The following is a 25,621-nucleotide window of genomic DNA, read 5'->3' on the forward strand; positions in this document are numbered from 1 at the left end:
CTGCCTGCCTGCCTTGTTTGTTTGTTTCTTCAGAAAACGTGACCTCAGGCCTTTTGTGGTGCTGAGTGCAAAAAACAGACGAAAAAGGCGCCCTCAGCAGCCAGCCCTCGGTCCCTCCCTCCTTGCCTCGCTCGCTCTTCCCCGGCGACTTTCTTTGGGCGGGCGCGCGGGCTGCGGGGTGCTCAGGGACACGCCTTCCGCCCAGCAGAACAAAACAAGCCCCGCTCTCGGGAGGCTTGAGCCCGGCCAGCCTGAGGGAGAAAGAGCCAGAGCGTAGAGGGACAGCAGTCAGCAGCCGGACGCGCGCCAGCATTCGCCAGGTAAGCAAGCGCCAGGCCCGGCCTTTTCCCTCCTTTTCCCGCCGTTCCACGGGCGGGGCACTTGGGCCGCCGCGGCTCTGCCTTGGAAGGGTTGGTGGCAAACGCCCTGCTGCTGCTGCTGCTGCTGTTCCGGCTGCAGCGCGCCTGAAGAAAGTTCCCTTGTGGCGGCAGGGGCGCCATGTCTTGCCGCGCCTTTTCCCCTTATGTCACAGAGGTAACTTTCGGGGATCTGAGCCCCGTTGGTTTCCCCTCAGAAGCAGCCGTCTCCGCGACAGGAGTGTGCGTAAAATGAACTAATCAAACCCCTCAAGACGCACAAGCGTCCTGAAAACGCGCGCGGGGGGGGGGGGGGAGGTTACGCGAGAGTAAGCCACGCTGAATCCCGTAGAGCTGACGAGCCCTAAACCAAACTGTGCCTCCTCGACTGTGAGATATGATTCGCATCTTTTCTCCCCCTGCAGGGAAATGGTAATTATTTGGGGTCAATATGCAATTTTAAAAAGCATTGCAACACACTCAGCCTTACTACCTGATTCTTGGCTTTCCAGTTCAGAACCAGGTTTTGCCTTTGTGAATGCATCTTAAACGTTTGAATGGGACCTCCTTTTTTGGAGTTTGGGGGGGCATACTGAAGAAAATTCTGCTCTGACCCCTCCAGAGCCTTCATTGTGATATGATGTCCAAAAGGCATGTGACTACATTTCATTCTTAGCTGATGAGTGATATATTTCTTCTAAAAAGTACATGGTGGGTGTCCTGTAGACTGTCTAGACCAGTGCACGAAATCCAGAGTCTGAGCATCCCCATCAGATGGCTGTCCAGTCCCTGCCTGAGAAACTCCAGGAGAAAGAGCTCTTCTCTGTTGTTGAACTGCTCTCCTCTTGAAGTCTCTTCCTAATGTTCAACCCAAATCTACCCCTGTAACTCAACCCATTAAACCTAGTCCTGCCCTCTGCAGCAGCAAAGAACAAGTATTTGCCCTCTCCTGTGGGACAGCTGTTCAGGTTTTGAAGAGTATCTCTGCATTTCCTCTCAGTCTTCAAGTCTCCAGCTTAATCATATCCAGTTTCCTCAACCATTCCTAAAACAACTTTCTATACCCCTGTGCATCTTCACTGACCTCCTCTGAATTGCCTACAATGTAAAGGGATGTGGAACCAGTGGTTGTCCAGATGCTGCTGAACTGCATCTCCTGCCATCCTGATCATGGGCCATGCTAACTGGATGGGACTTGGAAATCCAGCAATATCTCGAGATCCACAGGTTCCCCACCCACAGGTTCCCACAGGTTCCTCTTTAAAGTGTGGTGCCCTGAGTAGCATGATGGAACATACTGTGTGACACACCTTCTTCTTCTTCTTCTTCTTCGGTGATCATTCGTAGCCGAGTAAGATTGTCTTCCATAAACACGGTTTTAACAATGAGTCCATAAGTGATTGTGGAGGCCAATTCTGGATCCACATGTCCTTCCACAGTGGGGACATTGGTTTCTGGGCAGGAGTTGATCACGGTGTGGATTTGCCAAGCATGCCGCCTTCTTAGCACGTTTCTCCCTTGTGTCCTGAGTTCAAGTGTCTACAAAGTCCATGACACCTTTGGTAAAGGCTGTTCTACAACTGGAGAGCTCGCAGGCCAGTATTTCCTAGTTGTCAGTGTTTATACTACATTTTTAAAGAGTTGCCTTGAGACAGTCTTTAAACCTCTTTTGTTGACCACCAGCATTACACTTTTCAACTACAGCACATTTGCTGTACAAATACAGTCTGTTGAAATCTTGCTGGCATTAGCATTTAGGGTGGTGTATTAGGTAAATTCTTAATTTGAATAACAGAAGGAACAGTTCTACTCCTTGATAAATACCCCAAGGCTATTATTTCTATTGTTGTAATTATACACTGGCAATTATCTTCAACAGCACTTGCATTCTGAATTTGTATGGTTGACTAAAAACTTCAGAGCTATTTGGTACCACAATTTCAAAAGTATTGAGCATGCTGAGTACCTGTTGAACACTTGACTTCTTTGCAAAAAAACCAAAACTAAACCCCCTGGGCCTGGCTGACTTAGAAGACATTGTAAGGGTTTATGGAACTTCAGTTTAGGTTTCATTAGTATTACTGATTCTCAGTATAAATCTTGTAAATATTCACATTTTAAGACTGGAAATGAAGTTAAGAGATTGTTAGGCCTAGCTCTGTGCACCTAAAAGAATGTTTGGCTTTTTTTTTTAAATTGAAGCAAGTACTTTAGATTGCCAGAGTTTGTGCTGGGAATCCTTATCTACCCTGAACATTGAAAAGTCAGTATTGAAGCCTGTTGTGGAAAGGTACTGGGCCGATAGTAGAGTGCATTGTGCTGAATGGAATTACTATAATCTTGCTTTGTCTAGTTGCAGTACCTCTTTACTTAAGAATTTGACTGTTGTTTAGTACTAAAGAATGTCCATTTATGGTAAAGCATGCTATTACTCAATGATCTGATAATTGCATGAGTGTCTGTGTTCCTTCCCAAGCAGACTTGGAACCTTCCTGACCACAAGTGACTATTAGCTTCAAGAATGTGGCAAAACAACCACAGAAAACTTTGTGAGTTTGCGTAAATCAGGTTTTTTTGCTCGTGAAATAATTAGCTGGATTGTACAGTGAGGCTACTCCAGGCCTCCTGGGTTCAGATTCAGTTCTTTAGCCATTTGGCCAGCCTCAGTTTCTCGTTCTGTAACATGATAATATTAGTGCTTTGCCTTAGAATCATGATCACAATAAGATTGTCACACAGGGGATTCAAGTGCTTAAATGATAATTACTTGTAGAAATTGTAGAGGGAAATGGGATGCTAGGCACACTAGCAGTGGTGTACCTAGGCTCCCTTGCTCCCTTGGCTTGTATCAGCAGCTCTGAAGTTGAGAGACACCATGGACCAGAAACTCAAAATGTTTGCTTTTCATTGCTTTTCATGCACCCATCAGTGACTTCCTCTGTGGCCATGTGGGTGGGGTCTACTCTGCTCCTCACCTCCTTCATTTTTCCTCCTCCAGCAACTCTTGCCCACTCTTTCTTCCCTCCAAGCTCCAGTGGATGCTAACCTCACATTTCAAATAAAGCCGCTGGCCAATTGGGCAGGGGGTCCCCACAGGGCTGCTCTGATGGCCCACACCAACAACTGGATTCCTCTACCAAGGTGCCTAGAGGAGCCTGCACACTTGCCTGCCACCGAGATCAGCAGAGGAGCGGACCATAGAGCGTGCCGAAGGGCTGGCAGGCTCCTGGCCACTCTGAGCCAGGGTGGAGAGGCACGATTTTGCTCCCCTTTGGGTTTGCTCCCAAGGTGGAGACCAACCTGGCCAACACGTGGGTATGTCCCTGTAGCCCAGCCACACTTTCATAATGCAGACTTATGAGGATTGTCTCCCTTAAGGATGAGGCAGTCTCCCAATTCCCCCCATATCCCCTCGTCATTGGAACTTCTAATTCTGGGCCCTGAAAAGTATGCCCCGCAACTACTTACTGCCTTTTCTTTTTTTTCTTTGCCCCCAAGTCATGAATGTGACTGAGCCCTAGAACGAAGCTGTTGTAATTTACATTTAAGGAAGCATGGGGATTTTCTTCAGAAGCTGCAGTTGACAGACTAGAACAGGAACAGGAACAGGAACATTTAGTGGTCCTCTTGGGCTTGCCAATCATAAGGTCGGCTGTTTGAATCCCCGCCATGGGGTGAGCTCCCGTTGCTCGGTCCCTGCTCCTGCCAACCTATCAGTTTGAAAGCATGCCAAAAAAGTGCAAGTAGATAAATAGGTACCACTCCGGCGGGAAGGTAAATGGCATTTCTGTGAGCTGCTCTGGTTTCAGTGTTCCGTTGCACCAGAAGCGGCTTAGTCATGCTGGCCACATGACCCGAAAAAACTGTCGACGGACAAATGCCGGCTCCCTCGGCCTGTAAAGCAAGATGAGTGCCGCAACCCCAGAGTCATCTGTGACTGGACTTAACTGTCAGTGGTCCTTTACTTTTACCTTTTTACCATCACCCCCCAGACAGCATGGCCAATGGTCAGGGATGATGAGAGTTGTGGTCTTCAAAACAGCCACAGGCTCCCAACCCCAGGCAGTGGATGTCATTCCAGCTTTCCCCCACATTTGTACAGATTATTTGGTTCTCACTTACCAGCTCTAACTTAACTTACTTATAAACTGTGATGAATCCCATTAACGTTAATGGGTCTAAAGTGGGTTAAATCCAATTACTTTAATTTTGTTATGGATAGGGATGTACAGTTAATCTCTTTGTTTTTCTATAGTGCCATTTATCAGGCCACCCTCTGCTGCTGTTAAACTTAGTGGTTGCGATCTCATGCTTCATTAAATATTTCCTTTCAATGCTTTTTTTATTCTGCCAGTTTAGCACAGATCAGTGCTATTCTGAAACTCCAGCAGCTGACCTGCAGTGTATGCCCTGTAGTGCATCCGACAACAAATATATGAGAATCTTGTGACTGGTTTAGTGGTGTCATAATGCAAATATACATGATTTGAAGAGGAGCAACCTTCCCCCACCTGAGAATACTTTCTTCTTCTTTTGAAAAAAATTGTTGAGCTGCAAAGGAAGTCGCAATCTGCCCTGCGTCTTGCTCAGCTTGAACTTCCATTACCTGCTATAATCAAGTAGCTTGTGGTACAAGCAACTCCTGCAGCTTCTTCCTGAGCATTATGGATGAGAGCTGATCTCATAATCACATTGTTGTTTTGTGAAATTTCCCCTCTACAGTTCTCTCCCTCTGCCTTCAGTCTCATTACATGTTGTGTCCCAGCATACAGGGGGAGGGGAAGAACCTAAACCAAATTTGCTGCAGCTATATTTTCTGGTCCCTTGATAGATGGATGATTCTCCCATATTAGTATTGGATATATTCCCAGTGGGCTCAGCCTCTGAGTGTTCTACTCCTATTGTGCTTTTGCAGGTGGTGACTCATAGCTCAGAAGGAATCCCTTCCAAATGATAATGTAAACATCCGGAAAGCATCGGATAATCCATTTTAAAATTATACGTTCTGGCAATTGTCTCTTAGATTAGACATCCAGCCATGGGAAATAGAAATACTGATATGCATTTGATACTTGTGAATGCAAAGTTTAGATAAAGCCTACTTCCTTATGTAGTGTGGGAGACTATAAACAGTCATAATCTTACTGAGGGTGGAAAGATAAATTTCCTGTTTCAATTCATCAACCGTTCAGCGTCAAACCACATAATTTCTGTAGTTGGGTGCAATAGGATTTGACAGGCAAGAAGGGAAGGCCACCATTTGAATAGAACAAAGGATTAATTTAAAAACTGTAAACAATGATTTTGATCTAACTAGATAAGCAGCAGCTGCGGCATAACCATGATTCTTAACTTCCTGTTGTCCCAGTGACCGGCTGCCCCTTGCCCCAACTGTATGTACGTGTATGTGTGCATATATTTATATATATAATGTTCCAATACTGTTCCTCAGGAAATCACACTTCTTACACTCTTCCATTGCCAGAACTGTCCATTTATTCCTTCTCTCTGCTTCCTGTTCTTTACTTATCTATAAGAGGACTGGCCTTCTTAGTCCATGACTGCTAAGCTTCTTCAGAAGTCTCCAGTAAGAACTTTGTCAAAAAATTTTAAAAAGTCTGTATACTGTATACAATGTATACTGTATACAATGTATACTGTATACAATGTATACTGGATCACCTATATCTGTATGCTCATTGACACATTATTTTTAGAAATGAACCAACAATTTCTGCTTAAACATAGCTGGTTCCTGCCTGGCACAAAATGTTTAGTGTGTCATTCTGATTAATGAGTGGAAAGTTCTGACTGCGTTTGACCTGCTGCTGTTGTCACCCTTGTACTTCTTTATTATTGCAGTGGGGCCATAACAATGTATTCAGGTGCTTCCCATCTTTCTGGGAAAGTGTTTAGGTTTAGATTACATATATTAGGTGTCTTGATGGCTGTTCCTGAACTGCTGATCTCTGTTTGCAAAGTGCTGAGGACTACATATAAGCCTTCATACCATATGGAACTATGTCGGTGTAGATTGTTTACAAAATACAATATATCTACACCCTATGCATATTAAAAAAAGTGTGCAATTCAACATAATGCCACGAGAAATGCCACATCTGAAAGCATTTCAGCTTGGCAGACAGAATAATCCCCTCCCCCGCCCTGTTCACTGTTCTGGGGATTCTCCCAACCCCATAGGGCCAATTTCAGAGGGTGAATGGGGTGGTGAACCCCTTTGTGCAAACAGAAACCTAGTTAGGTGCATCCCACTCCATGTAACTAGGAAATCTGGTTATCAGATATTATTGCCAAATACATTTTCAAATGTTTCATTTCACTCTATCTCCACTTTCTTATCATTTAAAAGGAGCAATTTTTAAAATCATTACTTAAAGGAATATCCTGCCGTCATATATATCCTTGTATGGTGTTTTCACTGTAAGCAAACCACTGTGAGTAAACTATATCAATAGCAATCCTGACAAATCCTTAATCCTTTTTTTAATTTCAGAAATAACAAAAGATACACAACAGCAGTTTGCACACTAATATATCATCTACTTTTGAAAGATGATATAAGGGAAACAAGAGTTAGAAGAAGCAATAACTAATGAGTGGAGTAAGAGAAGACAACAAATAATTTACAAATAGTCTACTTAGTGTGAACTTAAATTAAGTATGTTACTGCTGACCGTATGGTGTTTATTGTAAAGAGTTATTTCCTAATAGAATAGTGGTACTCAGACCCATCCCAAAATAGAGTAGGGTCACCTTGTGTCACACCTCCCCTTTCTACCACTTATCATTATTTGTGAGTTTTAATTCATCTATGAAAAGTTGGTTTATCTTCTTCCATTTACCGGTATGCTGTTCTTAAAATACGAGTCACTGTCTCCAAATCCCCAGATCAAACTTGGCCTAAAAAGCTAACCAGTGAGTCCAGTGGCAGATTGGTATCTATCTGGTTCTTCAGTTTTATGACACCCAGTATATGCCTTATTAATTCTGTTTTCAATGTGAAATATTTGTTAAAGTTAGTTATTTAATAGTTTTAAGTATTGCAATGATGGATCACAATACTTTGCTTTATCTGAGTTTGTGTTTAGTTCCAGTACTCTTTACACACAAGCAACCCCAATCCAGTGAGAGCAGTGTGCATGTGGATAGGAACCCTGTGGAGAGTGCAAAAAAATGTTAGGGCCATTCAAAGCTGACAGCCTCAATCTTCTACACGGTGGAGGGAGCAAATTTAGCTGTCTCCTTGAGGAGAGAGGATAGTGCAAACTCAGGCCATAACTCAACCCAAAATTGGTGCATTTTAAGCTGATAACCATTGAGCAGCTAAGTTCATACAGCTGCTCATAGGCCATGTACTGCTATATATGTACTTCTGGATTAGAGCAGGGTTGTTAGCAAACCTTATTGAATCCTCTTTTATTAGTGGAGTTGTTTGACACACCTTAAGCTTCTCGATACATACCCCTTTTCTCATTGCATTTTAAGATATGTTAACTTAAGAGCTGCTTTTCCCCACATCTTCCAGTCTTTTACTTGTTTGGCATTGGCAGTGTTGTTTGGATGGAACAGATACTTAAGATTTGTGGGAAGCATAGAATAAAGCCTTGGTTCTTGAAATATTATATGCTGTGACTATTTAAAAGCAGCGCTGCTGAGAATGCTTCACATGCAGAATCATCTAACTAATTAATCTTCTATTTCACTTAAGCTTTATCCTTGCTCACAGCCTTATATTTCTTCCTGGAACCTGAAGCTGTTGGGAGTCACAGCTGAGTCGGGGAGCACATGCTTTGTATAGAGCAGGGCCCAGGTTTGGTACTTGGCGATTCCAGTTAGAACAGGACATCCTATGGGCCTTCAGATGTTGCTGGACATCAACTCCCATAAGCTGCAGACAGCATGGCAAATGGTCAGGAACGATGGAAGCTGTAGTCAAGCAAGGGCCACAGGTTACTTACTCATTCCTGAGTTAAAGGATCTTGGGTCAGGAGACATGGTCCAATATCTGAATCTGTATAAATGCATCTCTTTTCAGTTATTCTAGTTAATAATTTGGAACTTGAGTAGTAGTAGTGATAGCAGTAATAAGATTGTGACCTCTAGAATGTGCTGCTGGATTCAATTTATTTCAGGATATGCCTAGCTGCATCTAGTTAATCAGGTCAAGTTTAAGCCTCTTCTATTTTTTACTTCATAGCCTCTCCCTTCCCCCTGGTAAATTAGTGCTGTAATTTGGTGCTAATCCTAGCAACTGTAATCTAGCTATTGATTAAATCACTACAAATAAAATGATGACAATTTGGAAATGCATAGATCAGATCCAAATAAAACTCTGTGTGATATCCTGGCCAGGGTAAAGATAACTCCAGAAGAATCTTACAAATTGAGGACTTCTCACTGGCAAGGCACAATCCCACATATTTTCTCTTTGCATTTTTGTTCACTGATACTGTTGGTCTGCAGATTATTGATAGCCTGGATTTAGTATCTGGTCAATAATATTCAGCGACTGGACAAATGTCTTGAACTAAGCCCAATACACCCAATGATAATGTGCAATGAGTGAGTGGTTAGCAGTCAAGTAGCATTATGTATTCCTAACCAATCTTGAACCCCAAAAAAGGAAGTTTTGCAGGTGAAACCACACGTGCAGAAGCTTCTTCTCTGACACAGCTATGAGAGGGCTTGCCCTCCTTTGCACCATCTGAACAGCCCTGCTTTTGGAGCATGCAGAGATCAGGGCTTTACCCCAGCTGCTGAAGATAGTATAGACAATCTAATTATGCTCCCGTCGTACAGTGTGCAGCACTGAAAGGTGCTGTTCTGCAGGGTCACTCCATTTTATTGAAAGCCAGGGCTGGCCTCCTTCCTGCTCAGCTTGCTGGGCTATGCCCCAGCAGAAAGAAATGAGAGAGAGACTGAGCCACATTTCCTTTTAAGGCAATCCAAGGCTCCTAGCTGGAATTACTTGGCAGAGAGGGAGGGATACAGAACGTGAAAAGCTAGTTTGCAGGATATTGAGGTGGGAAGGCTGAGACAGACAACTGAGGGAAATATTTAAAAAAAGGTGCTCTGATAATAAAACTGCTTTTTTCTTTTTCCTCAGTTGCTGCAAAATCTCCCAGTCTTAGTCCAGTGTTTGTTGTTTTTTTGGAAAGGAATTCCTCAGAACTGGGTGAGCTTCTCAGGCAGCAGCAACTTGCAGATCAGCCAGTGCACTTCAGCCAGGGTCTGCAGCCCTTTGCTCAAGAGGGCAGACTATGAGTATGGACAATTGTACTTGGGGAGATAGGCAGATAGATACAGATGCCTAAAAGCAAGTTGAATGGAGAAAGGGCTAATGTACTTTTAACAGTTGTGCAAAAGCGGAAATTTCAACAGGTGTGGCTTGTGCTGGGATGGAAAATGCTACACCAGCTGAAATCCCCTTGCTTACACAGGTACACCTGCTGAACTCCTCTTGTTTATGCAACTATCCAAGCTGCAGGCTCCCTGTCCTCCTGAGCACCTGGCCTCCACATGTGACATGACCTGATTTGCCTTGTTTGTGCCTAGTGCTGCCACTGCTGTTTTTTATGCTTCTGTTTTGGAAGAGGCGTTATATTGTTGAACAAGGAGTTATCCAATTCACAAAAGGCAGAACTGGAAATATATATTGGGTTATTTTGCATTGTCAGTAAAAAGAAGATGCTTACACCAAGCCGCTTTCTCATTCCAATGGATGATTGGGGGGGGGGGGAGAGATGTTCAGCTTTGCTTTGCAAAAGCATAGTATTCTAAATTTTTAGTATAAGCTGTCTCACTTAAAAGTGTGATCTGGACACTCTAGATGTATATCAAGTTCAGGACCTCTTCCCCTTTTCTTCAAAAGAACAAATTGTACCAATTGGGCCTCTGCATGGAGAATCCACCTCGTGTATTTGTTTTTAGGCATTTGTTAATTATTTACAGAATTTATACTACACCTTTTCATTGGAAAGTGACTTCCAAACTTCTTAGAGTGACTTCCAAACATCAGTTCTATGACAGTCCCTACCCACAGGCTTGCAATCCACGGCACACAAAGAAAAGGGAATGGGAGGGAAGAGGAAAAGGCAAGTTCAAGCACAAGTTCTTAAAGTTACAGCTGATGTCAGTGGCAATTCTGGTTGTCCATCCCCAGAAATAGTCTTCTTCTCAGGCCAGATCCAGGAGCAGAGCTGGTGACAATGTCCAGGCCAGTAGGACAAGGCAGCTCCTACCACACAGTTATTTCTTTGTAAAGCTGCTTTCATTGTAATCACAACCCTTGTAGGGAGAGGGCTTGATGGAGTTGCTTGATGGAGGTGCCCACCAATGGAAGTGGCAGTTCTGGGTGTCTTGCCATTCCTCCCAGATCGGATTGAGGCTGGGAGGACCAGTCAGCTCCTGCCACACAGTTCTTAAGACAGCTGACTTGATGGCACAGTAGTTTTGTGATAAGAGAGGGGGTGTCCCTTCTTGAACCATGTGGACATGATCAAGATGGACTTCCTCTTCAGTTCTTAGTTCTCTAAGTTCAGCCAGAGAAGCTTAAGAAATACTGCTAACATCAGATTGATACTGTATATCACTAATTCAGAAAATGAGACTTCCTGCACTCTTCAGCCATGCATTCCGTGTTCCTTATCTGTTTATTTTTGGCCTTGGCTCCATATTTCTAACCACACCTTTCTGTTTTATTTTTTCCGTCCTTTTATGAGGAGTTGGTGGGTTTATGCACATCCTGGAAGAGAATGTATCACTTCAGGATTGGCCTTGTGCCTGGATCATAAGACTTCTTTCCTTCTAGGTTAAAAGCTACCTTGGACAGATTTGGCACATGGATGGCTTATTATTTCTGAGCCACTTGGTGCTTTATCTTAAGGTAGCATCCTCCTTGCGTCACGCAAAATTAAGGTAAAGGCCATTTATTCTGCAGGAAGCTAATTCACAGTAAATGCTTTACCTTGAGCTTTGCTATCCAGATCTTCAAAGCGGCGAGCACAGAGTTGCAACAGTGTGCCCTTAAAATGCCTAATGAAATTGAGGCAGTTTCTTCCGCTTCTTCCAGGCCCCCATTCCTTTTGTACATTCTCCTTCTGCTTCACCTCAGGTGCTAAAATCAGCAGAGGTCTCCACCTTCCTAAGCTTGGGGTGGTGGAGGTCCAGGAGAGGGCATTTTCCGTGGGAGCCCCTAAATTGTGGACCTCCCTCCCCACCAAGGTGTATCTGGCACCTTCATTATACAGCTTCTGGCAAATGTAGATATATCTCTTTACCCTGGCTTTTGACACTTGAGATGTATATTTTTTAGGATCCATCCTATTTCTGTCATTGTAAGTTGTTTTAATGTTGTAACCTACACAAGGGCCTTAGGGTGAAAGACAGACGGATGGGTGGGTAGAATGATTGGGTGCCTTGTTCCTGGCACTACTGTGGTGTCTAAAGGCAAAATGTGAATCTCTTAAACTGTAAAGTGGCAATCCTACTAGAACTTCCCTCATCCCCATTCTTTATTTCAGAAATGTGAAAGCAATGAGACTTGGGTATCTGTAGAAATCTACTATTTAAAACATAGTTGGAAATTCCTGCAACTTATGCAGCAAGACTGTACACAATATACAAACTGGCAGAAGCCTTCTGAATCTGTGCCATTAATTCCAGTGAGTGGCTCTTGCAGGCAAGGGAGAGGTATTACAGGCATGTGGTATTTCTCATTATCCCACTGTTAATTTCCTCCCTCAACATTCTTGGAATAGAAGCTAGATGTGGAAGACAGGGAGCCAAGTGAAGGAAGCTACAGACATCAGAGGCCAGTGCAGCTCTAGATCTCTTTAGTGCATGTCTGCAGTGTACTAAAGTCAGCAACATAAACCAGGCATAGGCAAACTCAGCCCTCCAGAGTTTTGGAACTACAACTCCCATCATCCCTGACCACTGTACTGTTAGCTAGGGATGATGGGAGCTGTAGTCCCAAAACATCTGGAGGGCCGAGTTTGCCTATGCCTGATATAAACACCCACCCGCCTCCATCATAACACAAGTGTGGTGTGAATGCATAAAAACCAGTGTGTGCAGGAAATACAAAGAGCAAGCCAAATAAGGGTGGCAGGAATGGGGCTAATGATGTGGCAACACCCTTAGTTATAGAAATATGCGAGCTGTTTATCTGGGTCCACACACTATGGTCTACAGTAAAGGTACTTTCTGCCACATCAATAAAGTCTGCAAACCATTCTCTTCACAGCTTCATGCAGGTTGATTATTGGGTTTTAATGGGTTATTTGAATGCAACCTTGGTAACTGGTAAGTCAGGGCCAGCCCAATACATTTGGGCACCTGATGCAAATGACAAAGTGATGCTCCCCCTCTTTGCGATAGAATAAGGGATGGGTGAAGATCTATATAAGGAACAAAGAGGTAATAAAGATCCACATCAGGATCTGCTGCCCCTGTGGATCCTGCCACCTGAGGTGGTTGCCTCACCTTGCCTCATGGGTGGGCAAGTCCTGTGGTAAGTTCATTGTGCTACCCCAGTTTCCCTATCTTCAGTCAATTACAGCCCCCCCCCCATTTGTTCCCTTTACAGGATGCCGAACTGGGGTGGAGGAAAAAAGTGTGGCGTGTGCCAGAAAACCGTGTACTTCGCCGAGGAGGTGCAATGTGAAGGCAACAGTTTCCACAAATCCTGCTTCTTATGCAGTGAGTACGGCAACCCCAGGAATGTCTCTGGTTTTCTTTTCATGCAGACATGCACAATACTCTTGCCAGCATGGTAAATAAATTCCTGGATTTCTTCAGCAGCTAGTAGGGAGTATGTTGCAATTTGGCTTTGCTGTTTTGCTGCCAATGCAGACTAGCTCTCTGTAAGGAAGTCCTGCAGTCTAACTACTATACAACACTGCCTCTCCTCTTTGGACAGGAGCACTGTAGAGCTACAGCGGAAGGTCGGCAGGTAGTAGGGCCTGGTATTTTGACTGCTGAGCTGCTTAAACACATGTCATGTATCTTGCCACATGATCTGGCTCACACTCACAGGGGTGCTGTGAATACAAATTATGTACATGAAAGAGAATCGTGTACATGGCCAAGAGCTCCTGGGCAGCAACATTCCAATGGAGGGGGGGGACTAATAACCCATAAGCTGTATCCAGCCCCAAAAAGATTTTTGTGTCCCCAATTTGTCATTAAAAAATTCATCCAGTTTTCTACTGGCTCTCTTGCTGTGATGCCATAGGGATTTTTGTGTGTGCTTCCCAAGCCCCTCCAAATCTGTTTGTTTGTTTACTGAATTTAATAAAAAAAAATTAAAAAGTGATTAAAGATTGTCTTAAAATAGTGTAGATAGCTGATGGAAAATTCTTTGAAAGTCAATCTTGAAAACTGCCCATGTCTACCACATGGGGCCTGAAGAGTCAATGTGGCCCTCTGTTCAAAAAGAGGTTAGCAACAGCCCTGCTCTAACCAAACTGCTTTCCACTTTGTACATCTGTCCAGTGGTCCCAGCAACCCAGGAAGTATCTACCTTGTCTAAAGGGATAAGCCTTGCTTGTAGCATTCACTGTGGCTCCCACCAGAATCTCTGCAGTACCCTGAGAATTCTTGCTTCAGATTTTGAACTGTGCATGCACAACCACGTTTTGGCAGTACAAATCTGCTGCTCAGAATGTCCCCCAAAACAGTGAAGGATTGCCTTCTCTAGTAACCCTGAGTAAAGCACGCCAGTCATTTCCCCCCAGATTGCAAAGGAACATGTAATATGACTGTTCAAAAATTGGAGGGGGAAAAATGTTCTTAAAAGCACTTTTTAAACTTCCTGCATATTTACCAATCTTTTATCAGATGAGTTTGAAAGTTGGAACATTGTTGATCTCTTCATGTACATTACATATGCCAGTGTTCAAATTATTATTTTCAAGTTATTTTGCAAGTTCAACTAGTGAAAGTTTTTTGAATCCTGAAATCAGACTTGTAAAGTGCTACTGATGGCCAGAAATGTCATGAATTTTTTCCTGCTCTATTATTTCATACAAAAAGGTTTCTGACGGTCCTTTTTATTGAGTCATCTGTGTTAACAGATATGGGAGCCTGCTTTCAAGTTGCATGGAACTCTTTAATCAGGCAGGAGTAAGTGTTCCATGTAATTCAAAAGCTTTCTGTCCTACTCTGCCCTACAGTCCCTGTACTCTGCAAGCACAACCATTAAATTTCCATGCACTGTAGTGCTAGTCATAGATGTTAAAAGGTTCTATATTAAATTGTTTCATAATGGCAATGGATCTCGCTCTCTCTGTAACTCCATTCTAATTGACAGTGAATTCATAGCCAGAATTTTAAACCTGATAGGCCCTGCCTATTGAAGCTGAATGTCAAATGTAGAGCCTCTTTAGCCAGCTGGTGTTGACTTGGTTGTTGTTTTTTAAATAAAATAAAAAGCTTTCTGTTCTTGTGCTCTGCTCTCTACTGCATCCAATGTTAGGCTTATCTTCACACTAATGCTGTGTTTGTCTTTTCTTATGCGCTGTGTGTCTGATGACCTCCTATGTTTGTGTGTTCCGCTTCTGAGAATCTTGTATATGCTTCAGCTTGCTGTGGTTGTGAATAAACTAAACAATAGCTGGTGAAAGGAAATGCGGCTAATCTGCTAATCTCAAAGCACTGAAGGAAATGCCCTCTGTGATGGGACTGTGTTGACCTGGGGCAACAGCTGTTCTTTAGTTTAGCAGCTGGAAAATGTGATTTTTACTGCAGCTATGGACATCTTAAAACAAAAGTTGTGCTGCTCTCTTGCTGCACAATGTGTACCAACCTCTGGTCCCTGTGACCACATAAACTCACTTTGACCCTAACAAAAGAGACTTAATAGGAGCAGTCTCATCTGTTGTTCAAGTGACTTGCCTGTTCATGTTTAATGTGGGTGTGGAGATCTAATTTTTACATCAACCTTAAGCAAAGCTACAGGGGGGAAATGTCTGAAGTAGGGGAAGAGCTGCAGCTCCTGGGGAAGGGCCATAGCTCAGTCATAGAGCATCTGCTTTGCATGCAGAAGGTGTCAGGTTCATTCCCCAACATCTCCAGGTAGGGCTGGGGAGAGAACCTTGCCTGAAACCCTGAAGAGCCGTGCCAGACAGTTTACAGACAGTACAAAACTAGATGGACCAATGGTCTGTGCAAGTAACTGAACACTTGTGGAGTTGCAGACATTATGGCCTCAAATAAGAACACTTCCAGGCTTGGGGAACCAGGAGACCCAAAGATCACACCATTTGTTCACCAGAGAGCCAAAGTCTACGTTGGAGGGTTGCCAACCCACAAACAATGAACTGCATTACCAGCCATGTTACAAATGTGAAGAGAGATGAGACAGAATAAAATTGCCAAGTCATTTATTTATGAAACTTTTATACCACTTTTCTGTTAAAAATAAACAGAGCAGTGCATTGTTTGGAACAAACAGGGAAGAATATTGCATGGCAGGCAATCACCATTAACATTCCTCTAAATATAAACTAAGCAGAGTCTTAATCAGTAAACTGTCAAGAGAACTTGATAAATCAAAACCCTTAAAATAAAAAAGGATGTAGCTCATCAAACCCATTAGCCTTTACCAGTTCCAAATAAGATCCAAGCTCCATTGTTTGTGGGGGGGTGGGAGGAGAAGTTCCTAAACATATCGGCTTCCTGGACAGTTACTGAGAAGAGGCCTCATTTGCTCTGAATGAGAGTAAAGGGAACACACCAGCAGTGAATCAGTTCCTGTTCGACTGATTACAACAGAGAGCAACATAGTTAATCAGTGACGCATTGTAGAGCATGTAAGTGTAAGTACCGTATTTTTTGCTCTATAAGACTCACTTTTTCCCTCCTAAAAAGTAAGGGGAAATGTGTGTGCGTCTTATGGAGTGAATGCAGGCTACGCAGCTATCCCAGAAGCCAGAACAGCAAGAGGGATTGCTGCTTTCACTGAGCAGCGATCCCTCTTGCTGTTCTGGCTTCTGAGATTCAGAATATATTTTTTTTCTTGTTTTCCTCCTCCAAAAACTAGTTGCGTCTTGTGGTCTGGTGCGTCTTATACAGCGAAAAATACGGTAAGTGGTGGGCTTGGGTTACATCAAAACAAACACCAGATTCTTCTTGAAGTGTGTGGATATGCTAAACAGCTGTCATCTGCAAACAACCCCAAACCTAGTCCTTTTTAGCTTTTCTGAGCTCATTGGTATGGAATCTCTGCTTCAGAACTTCGGCTAACATCCTGATTTCAAATAATTGAGAATGGCATCTTAGCGAGGCATTTGGCAGTGGCTTCTCAAAGATGTGTATATAGGGCTGAGCAAAAGGGGCCTTTGATATGAAGAGGGCAAAACTCTGAATGGAAAGAAGACACACTTCAATCCCCTTCACCAGAAACATAGAACCAAGTATCTTTGATCAAAGCTTATTCCCCCTAAGATTGCTATAATGACCCAGCAGCCCAATATGACACACTATTCAAAATAGCTGAGCCTAACTTGTAGTGATTGTACAAGACATCCAGGCCAGGCAAGTTTTGGAACTCCACTCCAAGAAATGTAAGCTGTTTTTGATGGAAGAGAGTTTTGCAGCAATCCTCCTTTGATGGCAGCACATCTTGACACTCCTCCTCCTATTAATTCTCTCTGCTGGAGGGCTAGACCAGTCAGAGGAAAATAGTACCATATTTGGTGATGAGGATGGGATATTCAGTCTCGGAGACCCATATTTAGTTGCAAGGTATAGGCTGTTGCTACTGTTGCTACTGTGGCATTCCTAGGGGAGCGCTCTGTTTTGTTTTCACATTCTTTAAGAGTAAGACAATTTTATTTTGGGCCAAGAGGCAAACTCCAGCCTCCTGAGGTTTTAAAACTTGACTGCTGTTGGCAGTCTCAACATCTTCTCTCTCTCTTTAAGGACAATATAGAACTCAAGGCTCTAATTCCTTTGCAGCTGGGAGAAACATAACATTAGCTCTTGGCCTCAGTTCTGATCCCCCTTATCCTTGTGGCCATCGTTCTTCTCCTCTCCTCACCCTCTGCAGTTCTGACCCTAGAATCAAGGCAAGGGTTAAGAGAGGACACCAGTATGAGTGATGCTGAGGTCTGAATGTGCATTTGAGAGAGGGAAATGTGTTTGTGTGCTGTCAGATACTGGATAGCCCAGGCAGAAGCATCCTTGTCTGCAGTTGGAAAGCTCTGTCAATTTTGTTTTTCAATAATTTTTTATTGATTTTCAATAATATTTAACAAAATTTTCACAAAATTAATACAAATTACTACAAATTCAATACAAATTTAAAAGCTGATTTCCCACACACCCCAGATGTTTTCCTCCCTCCTTTCCTGCTCCCAATAAAATAACTTTTCCAACTATCATTTCATGATACAGTCATCCCTTCTCCCTACACACCGCCTGTTCAATTACCAGTTTTTGCTGTGGCTTTTATACATTGTTATAAACTGTCCTCAAAATAGTTGCGTAGAGTAAAGTCCTCTTTTATCTATCTGTAATAGTCATTCATCAATTTTGAAACATTTCCTTCTGATACCTCTTGAGTAACACTTTGCCTGAGAAAGACAGATCTGCTTCCTCCCAGACAACACACACACATTCTTCCCTAACATGGCCTTGAGCATTGCTGTCTGACATATTGCCCCAGTAATCAACAACTCAGCCTCACTGGTGCTGCGTGCAGAGGGTGAAAACGAAACCCCTAGAATTTTTTGGGGGTATAAATATATAATATACATCACCCCCTCACACTACCAATCTCCCAGTGTCACCTACCCCTCACATTTTGCCAAAATTTAATCCTGCATTTTACATACAGACAGTTAATTAATAAATCATTAATAAACATAATCCATATCTCTTCTTTTCTGTCTGAAAGTCTCAGATGCCATCAAGATGGTATGGTCCACCCTGTCTCTTTCACTGTTCTTATTTCCAGCTTCAAGGGGGTGGGGTTGATCTAATCTCAAGAAAATCCATATCTTCTCTCCATTCTCCCCCCTAAACTAATAATTCTTCCTGCAGTCCATCCTGCCAATCCTCAGTTCTATTACATCCAACTCCACAGTTTATTCTCTTCCGAGTGCTTATCAGACAATCAATCCATTTGTTCCCAAACTTTTCTTCTTTATTATTTTAATTTCATAATACGAAGTTCAAAGGAGTGGTCAAAGTCCCTTAAGGTTGTTCCTCTCCATCTTCTTTCAGGCAAAGTCCTTAGTTATAGAAGTACCCAAAGAGGTATTTTTAAAGTCACTCTTCCCAAAAACTTTACATTCCATTGCTTTAGGGGAGAGTAGATAATGCAGACCCTCCCAAAATGACTTAAAATATTGCCTCCCCTCCTCTCCTTCCATGTCTCAAGCAAAGCAGAAATAAGCATCTTTCATTCTTTCCAAACCTTTCCAAACAGATGGTTTTCGCCTGCAGCATAAATCAGGATCTTTTCAGGGGGGTGCCTCTTCGCTTGTCAATTATGTCCAAATTAATTGGTATTCCACAGCTCATCACAGTAACTTGCTGGGGCTGTCCTTGGATGGAGCCATTGAGCCCAGCACCCTCACCTTTTCATCTGAGAGATGAGGATTTCCACCCTACCCCCCCCCCCCCGAACACACACAGGACTTGATCTCCTTCCGCAGAGCCTGTAAAACAGAGCCATTCTGCCTGGCCTTCAATTTGAATTACTCTGATCCTCTGTTCCCTTTCCTCTTCTATGAAGAAACCCTTTCTGGGACCCTACATTTAAATTCTTCCCTGCTCTACTTGCTGGCCCTAGTAGGACCAACTTGGCCAGTTAGCCCTGGTGATCATTTGATGTCTACTGACTGGGTTCCGCCCCCCCCCCCCAAATGACCCCTGAATTTTTGAATTTTATTGATGTTGTATTTTATGCTGTTTTGTGCCATTTTTAAGTCACATTTTAATCAATGTTTTATATTTGCTGTTAGCTGCCCTGGGCTCGGTTTTTAAACCGGGAACGGCAGGGTATAAATAAATTATCATCATCATCATCTTGACAGTAGCTCTTCAGTGTCATCTGTACTTTGACCCTAATTCTCTGTGGCACTGCAGGTATTGAATGGCTACCCACAAATCTCCCCAGGTATCTCCTTGGAGAAAGCAGGTCTGATACTTAAAGCTTCTGAAGGCCTTCTGAGTTTTGTCTCTTCCTTCTCCCTTCCTTGCAGTGGTTTGCAAAAAGAACTTGGACAGCACCACAGTAGCTGTGCATGGAGAAGAAATCTACTGCAAGTCATGCTATGGGAAGAAGTATGGACCAAAAGGCTATGGATTTGGACAGGGAGCAGGGACTCTGAGCATGGACAGGGGGGAAGGACTTGGGATCAAACCTGAGCAGTAAGTTGTAAATCTTTCTGCATCTTGGTAACAAGTGTGATCATATTGTCTGTCTTAGGTGAAGATTTTATTTCTTGCTCGTGCAGAAGGGGGAGTTACTTCTGGAGAAGTCCCTATAATTCAGAGATAATTCTGACCCAATGCTGCTTTTGATTAAAATACCACAATGCTCTCTCATATATGGGGAAAATCCCCATGACTGGCAACAGTTTTAATATGGGGACTTGATCAATTCCCAAGTGCTTCTGGGTGCAGAAAAAATGCAGCACTCTGGTTATTTAAATGTGCAGCCTACCCCCTCTTAAACACCCTAACGTATTGGCATTATCTATAATCTAGACAAAAGCCAACAAAACCAGCCCCAAATCCTCTTTTTCCCAGGTTAACCTTGATCACAAGTGCCAGCTTGAATAAGGCCCTGTCTGGTGATAACTGTGCCAAATATGGATGTTTTAGAAAGTGAAAAAGCAAACATGGGCACTCTATCTTTTGGAATGACACAATTTCTGCACCCTCTCCTAAGCTGTAGTCCTTGACTACTGCTGTATTGAGTATATGACTGAAATTATCTAGATCGTTCCAATTTTAGTATATGTGCTGCCGAAGCGAGCACAATTATCTAGATCAGTACCAGACCAGATTCTCACCTTGCCAGATCTCTGTGATGTAAACAAACTATGTGGTCTTGTCCCCAATGCCCCATGGTATGCAGCACACTGACCTGGCATTCACCAGCAAAAATGGAATTTTGGGAACAACACTATCCTATAACTTACCAGTCCCTAGAATACTGATGGCACACTGTTTTTGTTCCCCACTCCTTCCATAGCCACAAACGGAACTGGCTGTCACCAATATCCTCCTTCCCTGCAGACTCTACAGTGTACAAACCTGCAGACATATAATGATTGTTTCCCTGTCTGGACTCCACAGGCCCCAGCCCCACCAGCCTACCAACAATCCCAATGCATCCAAGATGGCGCAGAAGGTGGGTGGTGCTGATGGCTGTCCCCGCTGCGGACAGGCTGTGTATGCTGCCGAGAAGGTGGTTGGAGCTGGAAAGGTAAGAGCCTGCTGTTAAGAGCTGAACCTCAGAACATAAATCACAGTGGTGTGAGAGTAAATCAAAAACATTGGCTGCAATGGGGAAACCGCTTCCAGTTGGGGTTTCCTGATTTGGGGCATACACAGTGAAACACACGCATGTGGAATTTCCCCACATTGCAATTTACACAAAACTTGTTGCATGGGGTGGAATTTAATGTTGCAGTATTATGAATGTTCTGTTTTCAGAAGTATTTCAGCTTGCCAGACAGAGCAAATTCCACTCCCCTCCCCTCTCCTCTTGGGTTTCTTCCAGTGCCCCCTGAGCCAACTGCAGGGGGCATGGGGAAGGGGACAGGAAGAAGGCCCATCACACAAGCAGAATCCTTGCACAGGGTTTCCACTCACAGGCTCCTTAGGCAAATCCTGCCCATGGAAACTATGTCTGTGTAAGAACTTCATGTTATAAGAAGCAGCTCTTGAGTGCTCAACAACTTTTTGTGAAGGTGCTCAAATCAGCCTTCAAAACTTATCCTCTGTCAGATTAGCATGGATATTTTTGCAGAATCAAGACAGAAATGTGGCATCTTTTTGTTGCAGTGTACACTGATCTTTGGAATTCCTTGCTCCAAATTATGAATAAGGCTAGCAGCATAAATGAGGCTAAGCGATAACGTAGGAATATTAGTGAAGATAGTTGGGGTGTATACATTGTCTTTCTTGGGTTGCATGCGAACCTTCAGATGCTAGAACCTAGGAGTGATCACTAGGAATTTGGAATATTTCAGTACAAAACAGTATTTGGGATGAAAAGATGGGTGACTGGGCTGCCGGCCTCATGCATTGCCAGTGAGAATTACCGTCTTTAAAAAAATAAGAACCTGACAACACCTAATGTAGGAGGCCAAAAGTGTCATGCTGAATACTTTTACTTGCACCCTAACATCTTGTCTTCTGTGTTATCCTCAGTCATGGCACAAAGCATGTTTCAGATGTGCAAAGTGTGGTAAAAGTTTAGAGTCCACTACTTTGGCTGATAAAGACGGTGAAATCTACTGCAAAGGTAAGAATTTATATTTCAGGATGTCTTGCTTGTGTTAGATTTCTAGTGAGATGTGATGGTTAGTCATGGGTCAATGTGTCAAATGTGACGCTGATGCAAAGGGTGTTCTGTCTGCCTCCAGATGGTCTTGGAGGACCAAGATGCAAAATTGCAAAAGGTTGCTATTTAGGGCTTTCATAGAACCATAGGTGGCAAACCTCTAATATTTATAACTGTTCCTTGACTTGCAGTGTAATAGAGAGACCGATAAATTCCCCCTACCCTTCATCAGTTTGCCCACCTTGATAATATCTAATGATACCTACAGGTATATATATAAACACGTTTTTCATATCAGCACAGTGTGTCTTAAGGCCTAATCAAACCCACAATGCCCCTGTCTTGTGTAACTTATTGCTGATGCTCATTGTTGTTTTACAAAATTATTAATCACAGTGGGTGGGAAGAGGCTTCTTATCTCTATGCCTCTAGTGGGGTTTCCACTAAAACTTTAAAATGCAATGGCTGCAGATTGCAGCCTCTACAGCTGTGTTTTGTAAAAATAATAATAATAATGAAAGTGTTTGAAATGGAGTGGGAGAAGTTACATGTGTGTAGTTTGCCCCTGAAAAGGGAAGTGTAATTTTCCTGCTTTTGCTCAGCGATTTATGCCATATGAACTGTTGGTTTGCCGCATAGTCAGCACTCTGACTGTGTCTCTCTTCACCTTTTCTCCTGCAGGCTGCTATGCCAAGAACTTCGGACCCAAGGGCTTTGGCTTTGGGCAGGGAGCTGGAGCACTTGTCCACTCCCAGTGAAGAGCTGGCCCATGAGAGACTTAGAAGTCTCCTCTCCAGCACTGAATGCTTTGCCAATGCTGAACTCATCCAGACTGACCCTCAAGGCAATTTCACCAGTTCTTGCAAATGTATTAACAGTAACAGAATCTGCTGCTTTCCAGTGTATCACTGGCCCACCTCCTGTTTACTAGCTCAGCAGCCAACCATATAGTCCTGACCCATATGCCCTAGAAGACACTAAAGTTTCCAATGATCTGCAGTGGGCTCTAACTTACCATGGCTCACATTAATACAGTGGCCTCCTTAAATACAGTTTCACGCTTTCAGCCACAGCTGAAACTATATACAGCAGAGAGCATAGCCATTTCCGTATATAAAACACTGTGATAGCTTCTTCAAAACACCTCTTCCTCCCACCCCTAGCAAAGGTTATTTTTGTGAGAACATATTATATATTGTGATATTAAGTCTTATTGAAAAGTCAAGTGCAAAATATGAAGCTGATCAAAGATGATTGTGGACCACAAGGATAAAGAGCTGCAAACTAAAACTGCTTAGTTGTGTACAAGTGATACAGAGAAGGAAAGGGAAAGTGTGTAAACATGCACAAAAGTGTAAATAAAGCACTTTTCTAGAGTTTGGAGGAACTATGCAGGCAAACCCTAAACTGTTGTAACTTTGAACATTTCATTTCAGAAAAATTACTACTATAGTATTAAGGCGCTTTTTCATATTTGGGAGAATTTAGATCATATCGAAATAAGGTTTCAGAGACTGATACACAGGTGCTTTCCCCAGTGGCCCACCATTCCTGTCACTCCTAGAAGGTGTACAACCAAAGTTTCAATATTTGTTACTTACGGCGACTGGGACCACTGAGAAGTAGAGGGTCTAGAAGTCCAATTTGCTACTGCTTCAGGTTATCATCAGTCCTTTCTGTGTCACTTCCCCCTTGAACAAAGGAAGTGCTTAATGGGTCAGCTTCACTTCTTTGCCTTGAGGGTAGCCCCTGTTCGTTCTTGTCTCTGCTTGGGGAGGTTCCCTGGGCAGGAGAGGACCTGCCTATTGCATTGTCACGGAACTACAGGCACCTGAGCATCCTGTCCAAACAAGCACTAAAAACAGGAGCTGTCAGATTCAATTCACTTCCTGCAAAGCTCTTAATGTAATAGAAGATTGAAGCCAGTGATTAACTGGACCTGTAGTGTATCATTTTATAGGGTTTAAGAAGAGATTAAGGAAGATTCCAAACCACAGAAGTTGTAGATCTTATAAGCATCTATATATGGGGTCTAATGTTTGCAGTCTTACTTCTTCCTTTTATGAAGCTCAGGGGAAGTCTTGCTTTCAAGGTATAAGCCTTCAAAGGGTTTGGAGCTTTTTAACAGATAATCTAGGTCACGTGTCCCCCAATTTATTTAGCACAATATGGGTCCATATTAGTTTTCAGTGTGATCTAAATGCACAGTTCATATCCTTTCCTTTAGGATGCAGCCTGAATAATGTTTTAATCTCTCCGCTTTAGGGGATTTGCATGAAATTAGATTACATTTCTGTGGGTCCATGCACATTTGTTAGAAACTTGCCAGAAAACCTGTTGCAATAACATTTTTACAATGTTCTGTTACATACTAGAGCAAATAAAATTCTGTGTATTCAATAAAGCGGTTAAAAGGAGTTTGTGTGTCTGGCTCTCCTGTATTTAAGGAAGAGGAAACCTGCCATGAATCTGTCTGTGTGGGAAAGCCTGCATGTTTGCAGTTTCTAGAGATGAAGGCAGAAATAATGCATGCGGGTGAGGGAAATAATACATGCACAGAGATATTCTCTCGCCCTCCCCCCCCGCCTGTCACTGTTGAAAAGCATTTGAATCTGCACTTTGAGCTGATGAGGGCATTTGTAGCTAGCAACTCTAGCAAAATTGGGTGGGCCACCCAGGAATGTCAGGCATAGTTTCGAAGGTGATTTGTCACAAGAGGAGCAGGCCAGTCTGAGTGCTGAAACTCTGGGTCTGTGGCAGTCCTTGAGCTGAAATCAATTGGAAAGTGAACCTGCATGAGCCTGCCTTTAGGGCAAGGATGGTCAAACTGGAGTCCAACAACATTTGTAGAACACATTAGGGATCGGGTGTGCTTAGCACATTAGCCTGTGTGGCAGTTGGGGCCCCTGTCTGTTTCACACATAACCCAAAATGTGATGTCAGGAAAGTCAGTAGAGCATGAGATTCTACTGGGTGAAAGATTCTTGCACTGCAGGGGGTTGGACTAGATTATCCTCGTGGTCCCTTCCAACTCTACAATTCATTGATTCTGTGATTCTTTGACAGGACTGTCGTACAACCTAATTTACTTTGGATCAACAGCTTTATCAATCCTGGCACTTCAAGGTAGATAACAATTATTATTTTTTTGTCATGCTTAAGGAGATTCCAGAGTTTCTCTCTTTCCTCCACATTGTACTAATGTTTGCCTCTCATCCAGTGGAACCCCTTCCCCAATTAAAGGTAAAGGTAAAGGGACCCCTGACCATTAGGTCCAGTCGTGACCGATTCTGGGGTTGCGGCGTACAGCTTCTGGGTTACATGGCCAGCATGACTAAGCCGGTTCTGGCGAACCAGAGCAGTGCACAGAAACGGCATTTACCTTATCTACTTACACTTTGACATGCTTCCGAACTGTTAGGTTGGCAGGAGCAGGGACCGAGCAACGGGAGCTCACCCCGTGGCGGGGATTCAAACTGCCAACCTTCTGATCAGCAAGCCCTAGGCTCTGTGGTTTAACCCACAGCGCCACCCACGTCAGAATGCCTTCTGCCACTGGGCTATGATTTAACACCTTTTATTCCTCACAGACCTTCATTTCTCACTTGGAGGGACAGTTCCCACATCTAAGTTTTGGGGGCTTGTCATTTTGGGGGACAGAGCTTGAACATCTGGATTTGGTGCTTGAGCGTTGAAGCAGAAATAGGAGACGCCT

General features: G+C 43.3%; 1 protein-coding gene and 1 long non-coding RNA gene across 2 annotated transcripts; both read left to right on the top strand.

Moving 5' to 3' along the window:
- On the top strand, window positions 1-24,323 carry CSRP1 (cysteine and glycine rich protein 1). Its single transcript, XM_083444620.1, has 6 exons — window positions 1-320; window positions 12,967-13,079; window positions 19,592-19,760; window positions 20,694-20,823; window positions 21,774-21,867; window positions 22,588-24,323. The coding sequence occupies exons 2-6, from the start codon at window positions 12,968-12,970 to the stop codon at window positions 22,662-22,664; spliced, it is 582 nt and encodes a 193-aa protein (XP_083300746.1). The 5' UTR covers window positions 1-320; window position 12,967; the 3' UTR covers window positions 22,665-24,323.
- LOC310679420 lies at window positions 13,094-19,244 on the top strand. Its single transcript, XR_014512238.1, has 2 exons — window positions 13,094-16,207; window positions 16,471-19,244. It is a non-coding gene; the product is annotated as an uncharacterized lncRNA (long non-coding RNA).
- Window positions 24,324-25,621: the final 1,298 nt, after the last annotated feature.

Source organism: Podarcis tiliguerta, assembly GCF_965153285.1.
Source record: "Podarcis tiliguerta genome assembly, chromosome: 6".
In the NCBI taxonomy this organism is placed as follows: Eukaryota; Metazoa; Chordata; class Lepidosauria; order Squamata; family Lacertidae; genus Podarcis; species Podarcis tiliguerta.